This window comes from Salvelinus sp. IW2-2015, linkage group LG14 (assembly GCF_002910315.2).
Source record: "Salvelinus sp. IW2-2015 linkage group LG14, ASM291031v2, whole genome shotgun sequence".
NCBI classification, from domain to species: Eukaryota; Metazoa; Chordata; class Actinopteri; order Salmoniformes; family Salmonidae; genus Salvelinus; species Salvelinus sp. IW2-2015.
This window is the reverse complement of record NC_036854.1, coordinates 41813393-41820489: the sequence shown is the minus strand read 5'-3', so window position 1 is coordinate 41820489 and position 7097 is coordinate 41813393. Positions and strand designations below refer to the sequence as shown.

At 41.2% G+C, this 7097-nt stretch overlaps 1 protein-coding gene and 1 pseudogene across 1 annotated transcript in view; both read right to left on the bottom strand.

The window, feature by feature from the left end:
- The window catches only part of fkbp14 (FKBP prolyl isomerase 14), a 7663-nt gene extending 7275 nt beyond the window's left edge, over nucleotides 1-388 (bottom strand). The window contains exon 1 of the mRNA XM_024000276.2: nucleotides 89-388. Coding sequence (XP_023856044.1) covers nucleotides 89-282 — 194 coding nt within the window. The 5' untranslated portion in view covers nucleotides 283-388. The remainder of the gene's footprint in view (nucleotides 1-88) is intronic.
- The window catches only part of LOC111973562 (partitioning defective 3 homolog), an 807950-nt pseudogene that overhangs the window by 175758 nt on the left and 625095 nt on the right, over nucleotides 1-7097 (bottom strand).

The window sequence follows — 7097 nt, the reverse complement described above, 5'->3', positions numbered from 1 at the left end:
TTTAAAAGATAGCAGCAAAAACATGTATCTGACCGTTTCTAGGTTCAGGAAACCCTTCCTTCAATTGTTGTTTTCATAACAAACTAACCTGGAATGAAACTTAGTTCCATTTTGAAGATATCCTTCATGGTGTACCAGCAGAATGTCTCCGTACTTCGACTTGCGATGACAGAGGAAAGGTTTGTGCAGAACTGTGATTTTTACCTCGGCTTCTGGAAGTTTCCCTCCACTGACGAACACTAGCAGCGAGGTGCAAAACCAGCTCAAACAAGCCAGGAACATTTCAGAACTGATATCAGCCAAAAAAATTATACGTTTTGATAGGAGAAAAGATAGTTGTTAAAAACTTGTAGAACTTGCCACTCACTGGAACAAGCGCGCCCGCAGTGTCAAGACGTGGCAAGTGACGTTTCATCGTGCAAGTTGTTACAGGAAGTGTACGTTTGATTGGTTGCATATTTGCATATTCCCCGCCTTCATGGGAGTGGTCGTTCTAAAATTGCCGAGCTGTTGTCTTTCAGTTCCGTAGAATAATGATCTGTCTTTCAAAGTATCAATGTCGAAGCCTTCAAATTGTTATAGACATGTGAACGATAAACAGATGAACAATACGTGGATGCATTTTGAAACTTCGATTTACTTTTTTATTTATTTTAACTCACATTTCTCAGGTATACAAATAATAAACAGACCATCAACTACTCATTTTGGCAAAAGCTGGTTGAATTTAACTTTATATCGAGAGAGGTGAAACAGTGTGTGTTATTTAATTTATATCATGCTAGTGTAACATTCACATACTTCATCAATGGCTACAGTTTGATATCAGATTATTTTATAAAATAGCCCATAAACACACTATAATTCACACAATGTATAAATACATATTATGGCTAAAAGGCACAAATGATTGTACATAGCTCTACTCTGCAGTAGCCAGAGCATAAACAGTCATATTCTGCAGTAGACCAGAGCATCAACAGTCCTACTCTGCAGTAGCCAGAGCATCAACAGTTATATTCTGCAGTAGACCAGAGTAATAGCAACAGTTATATTCTGCAGATAGACCAGAGAGCACAACAGTTAATATTCTGCGTAGCCAGAGCGATCAACAGTCTATATTCTGCAGTAGACCAGAGAAGTAATCAACCAGTTATATTCTGCAGTAGACCAGAGTCAACAGTATATTCTGCCAGTAAGACCAGCGAGCAGTATCAAAGTTAGATTCTGCAGTAGACCAGAGAGTCTCAACATGTTATATTCTGCAGTTAGACCAGAGTTATCAACAGTTATTTCTGCAGTAGACCAGAGTATCCAACAGTCACTCGCAGTAGCCAGAGCCATACCAAACCGTCCAACTCTGCAGATAGACCAGAGCAGTCAACAGTTATATTCTGCAAGTAGACCGAGCATCAACAAAGTCAGTATTCTGCAGTAGTACCCAGGGCATCAACAGTCATATCTGCAGTAGACCACGAGTATCAACAGTCATATTCTGCAAGTAGACCAGTAGTATCAACAGTTTATAATGCTGCAGTAGACCAGAGCATCAACAGTCATATTCTGCAGTAGACCAGAGCATCAACAGTCCAACTCTGCAGTAGATCCTACAGTAGATCCTACACACAAGCATCCACATGTAGCTGCAGCACACCCATTAGAGTCACTTCATACATATATAAATACAAATAGGTCCTTATCGTAAGATATCATTTGTTCTCAATTAATTAAATAAAGATTAAATAGGTCAAGCAGAGCTATTTACACACTCTTAATTTGCATAAATACAGTATCAGACCCTTCTTTGGAAAGACAATCTTGGCTGAATAGTACTCTTTATTAATGCTGAAAAAAATGAAGGTTCTTAAAATGGTTCTTCCTCAGCTCTTAAGAGAACTCTTGCCCGATAAAAGAACCTTTGAGTGAAGCGTGGGGTTCTTGACGTGGCATCAATGGTTCTTCAGAATTCTAGAAGGTTCTTGAAAATGTATGGAAGCCTGCAGATGTGTCCCTTTCATAGSAMACAMAGCAAWCTGGCCTGTCTAAACTAGTGTTGATTATTTCAGTGTGACACTTATAGTGTTGATTGAAGAGTTAAATTAACACTTTAAAGAGTTAAATTAACACTAAGTGGTGTAAAATAACACCCGTGTTGGTGTTAATAACTAGAGTTGAACCAAAACCACGCCCATCATTATCATATTTCCCAGCATGCTCTATTGCAGTTAGATTTTTTTAATTGTTTGTTTCAATATCTATGTCTTTGCATGTACATTGATTGATTCATCAATCTTATGCTAGTTAAATATAAATAAAAACATTTTTCTAAACAATTCCAATCTGTCACTTGGACTTATTGCACCCGAAATTGTACTGAAATTGTTGTCCCAGTTTAGATATTTAAGGTAGTCTCATATATTTGTCTTCCCAACACTGGCAGTCATTCTGAATGCAGGTTGCTGGTGAATAAAACTTCAACATGTTGAATATCTCCAGTCTGGCTGGATTCCAATAGGATATTACACATAGTCTCGCAAGCCAGCATAATGTGACTTGCAGGCTTGATGTGGCCTGTAAACGATGAGTTTCAGGCCACTGTATTAGGGTTTAAAACTAGGCTCTCAACAGAAGACCTTATGAAATATGTATTGTCTTAAATATAGGAATTTTTAATAACGACATATTCACTTTGAATCTCACTTGGTGAAGGCTACAGGACTGAAAATGAAAAGAATCCAAAAAAAAGATGTCTCTGTCACTAAGAAAACAAAGTCCTGGGTGGTAATGGTACCTAAAATTCACTCAAAAGCCACCCTGTGAAATATGCAAATAAGGCTTAAAACTCTACAGCAGGGCTATTCAATTCCGGGTCCCGGAGGGGCCAAAACATTTCGGGTTTGGGATTTTTGTATGGTTCTTCAAAGAACCACACCATGTATTTCTTCTTCAGAGACCGTAAAATGGTTACCCTATGGCATCGCTCTCAATAACTTTATTTGTTTCCAACTTTTGCACCTTTATTTTTTTAAGAGCGTAGTGAGGAAGCTAAAGTTACAGAATGCATCTTTACTCACTCTGCAGAGGACTGGTACAGAGACCATCATTGAATTAACAGTCAACGGCTCCGTCACATTTTAACTGTCAGTCTAAATTCACACAAGTGGTCCGAGGTTGCTATAGCTACGTGCTGGACATGGTAAAAATACATTTTTTGTTTTTGTTTGAGATGCATGTCAAATGTATATTGAAACATCAAGCTTAACTTTACTGCGATATTTTAGCTTATACACATTACAATCATACTGTATAACTTACTGTAAAACTTACTGTATAACTTACACATATTGCGCAAGGTGCACCAGTGTCTTTTAATATATCTTTAACAGTGCTACAGCCAGAGATACCAGCGTAGAGCCACTAGAACAGTCACACAGCCATAGTCATGCGGAATACAGGGGTCTCCTGTGGCCAAAGCTGTCCCCCAATAGTAGCTTAGAGGAAATAATGTTTTAGTTTTTCATTGGTACACACAGTGTGTCATATTGGAGCTACGGTCCCCCCCCCCCCTCTGCATCGCTTTGAAAAGTGCTGCAGACAATTCAAGCCTTCTTTATGGGACACTCCGGAACAGAGCTGAAGTATAGACCACAACACGGAGAGGCTCGCTGAAGGTGGACCAATCACAATTGGTAATACTGCAATAACATCTTCTCATTGGCTCAGGTGAAGTATTTGCAGCCAGTAGAATCGATGGAACAGGACCCAGTACATCTGAGATGGCCAAAAGACCTTAAACGAGAGATGACCAATTATGACAGGCCCTGAGGCAGGTAGTCAGTGGTCTTATCTTACCTGAGGCAGGTAGTCAGGGGGTCCAGGGTGACCAGTGGGACCAGCAGGCCTGTAGGACCCATAGGACCAGGGTTTCACCCTGACCCTTCATACCCTACACACACACACACACACACACCACACACACAACACATAAGGTGACCTACATGGCCTCCATAACTATTGACACAGGTTTCCATCCAATTGGTAACAGCTTTTCATGCAAATATTCAAAATCCACATGGATCAATATGCGCATTTTGCCAAGACAAAGACGTGTTTCCATCACATTGACTTGTTGCAGATGAAAGGCTGCGCGTGATGAGGTAGAGCACATAACATACCCGTTGCTGTTAAATTCCCATGTACCGAATAAAAATATTCAACTCTACTGATGGTATTGTCACAAAACATATGAAGTTATTATAGCGAGTGTGGCCTATCTGCATGATGTTAGCTAGAGCTCACGTATAGCTTACTGATGAGATGCTGTTAGCTAGAGCTCACGTATTGCCTACATGATGAGATGCTGTTAGCTAGAGCTTCACGTATAGCCTACATGGATGAGATGCGTTTTAGCTAGAGCTCACGTATAGACTACATGATGAGATGCTGTTAGCTAGAGCTCACGATATAGCCTACATGATGAGATGCTGTTAGCTAGGCTCACGTATAGCCTACATGATGAGGATGGCTTTAAGCTAGGAGCTCACGTTATAGCTACATGATGAGATGCTGTTAGCAGAGCTCACGTATATGCCTACATTGATGAGATGCTGTTAAGCTAGAGCTCACTATAGCCTACATGATGAGATGCTGTTAGCTAGAGCTCACGTATAGCCTACATGATGAGGATGCTGTTAGCTTAGAGCTCACGTTAGCCTCACATTGATGAGATGCTGTTAGCTAGAGCTCACGTATAGCCTACATGATGAGATGCTGTTAAAAGCTAGAGCTTCACGTATAGCCTACATGATGAGATGCTGTTAGCTAGAGCTCACGTATAGCTACATGGATGAGATGCTGTTAGCTTAGAGCTCACGTGATAGCCTAATGATGAGATGTGCCTGGCTAGCTATAGCTTCACGTATTAGCCTACATGATGAGATGCTGTTAATAGCTAGAGGCTCCACGTATAGCCTACGATGAATGAGACTTGCTCGTCTAGCTAGAGGCTCCACGTATACCTACATGATGAGATGCTGTAGCTAGAGCTCACGTATAGCCTACATGATGAGATGCTGTTAAGCTAGAGTCACGTATAGCCTACAGATTGAGATGCTGTTAGCTAGAGCTCACGTATAGCCTACATGAATAGATGCTGTTAGCTAGATGCTCACATATAGCCTTACATGATGATGATGCTGTTAGCTAGAGCTCACGTATAGGCCTACATGGATGAGATTGCTGTTAGCTAGAGCTCACGTATAGCTACATGATGAGATGCTGTAAGCTAAGCTCACGTATAGCCTACATATGAGATGCTGTTAGCTAGAGCTCCACGTATAGCCTACATATGAGATGCTTTTAGCTAGAGCTACGTATAGCTACATGATGAAGATGCTGTTAGCTAGAGCTCACGTATAGCCTACATGATGAGATTGCTGTTAGCTAGAGCTCACGTATAGCCTACATGATGAGATGCTGTTAGCTAGAGCTCACGTATAGGCTACATGATGAGATGCTGTTAGCTAGAGCTCACGTATAGCCTACATGATGAGATGCTGTTAGCTAGAGCTCACGTATAGCCTACATGATGAGATGCTGTTAGCTAGAGCTCACGTATAGCCTACATGATGAGATGCTGTTAGCTAGAGCCTCACGTATAGCCTACATGATGAGATGCTGTTAGCTAGAGCTTCACGTTAGGCCTACATGATGAGATGCTGTTAGCTAGAGCTCACGTTGTAGCCTACATGATGAGATGCTGTTAGCTAGAGCTCACGTGTAGCCTACATGATGAGATGCTGTTAGCTAGAGCTCACGTGTATATTACATGATGAGATGCTGTTAGCTAGAGCTCACGTAAGCCTACATGATGAGATGCTGGTTTAGCTAGAGCTCACGTGTAGCTACATGATTAGATGCTGTTAGCTAGGCCTCACGTGTTAGCCTACATGATGAAGATGCTGTTAGCTAGAGCTCACGTGTAGCCTACATGATGAGATGCTGTTAAGCTAGAGCTCACGTGTACCTACATGATGAATTGTTAGCTAGAGCTTCACTGTATTACATGATGAGATGCTGTTAGCTAGACTCACGTTATTTTACATGATGAGATTATTATGGACAAAAAGCGAGATTATTTTACGTGTTCAAATGGTAGTTAAGCATCGATCATTCACGTCACCAGAATAAAACCCTTGATATTTATGGAAAGGAGCATCAAACTTGTCACTTGCCCTTTTTCACACCCTGTGGTGGATGGTTTATTATATCAATATTTTGCGCATAAAAGCGTTTCCACCCCAATTTTCTTTTAGCATAATTAATTTTACTGACACAAAAAGATCCCACTTGTCGATAGGATTTTGTTTCGTCGACAGTGGAAAGTCTTCCCCCAAAACATGTTTTGTTTTTCCATCAGGCCTGTCATTAAATTTGTATCTGACATCTGACTTTACTCACGTTAAACGGTTGAAAGTGTGAGAAAGTCAGACGCAAAAAATTCCTATCCCCCCAAAAATGCTAAACCGACCCTGTTAGTGTTATTTATTCATTTATTTATTTTATTATATTTTTAGGAGTTTGTTTTTCCCCCAGACCAGTTACAAACTTATACATACGAGACAACAACTTACAGGACACACAACAATTCAACGGACTTATCTCATCTTCCTGACCCGCATGCCTCACACCTCCATCCCCTAGTACCCTAACCCTAAACAACGACTACATCTCCACCTGCCCAACCAGTATGCCCACACCTCCATCCCTAGTACCCTAACCTAAACAACGACTACATCTCACCTGCCCAACCAGTATGCCCACACTCCCATCCCCTAGTACCCTTAACCCTAAACAACGACTACATCTCAACCTGCCCAACCAGTATGCCCACACCTCCATCCCCTAGTACCCTAACCCTAAACAACGAACTACATCTCACCTGCCCAAACAGTATGCCACCACCTCCATCCCTAGTACCCTAACCCTAAACACGGACTACATCTCAATTGCCCAACCAGTATGCTCCACACCTCCATCCCCTAGTACCCTAACCCTAAACAACACGAACTATCTCACCTGCCCAACCAGTATTGCTC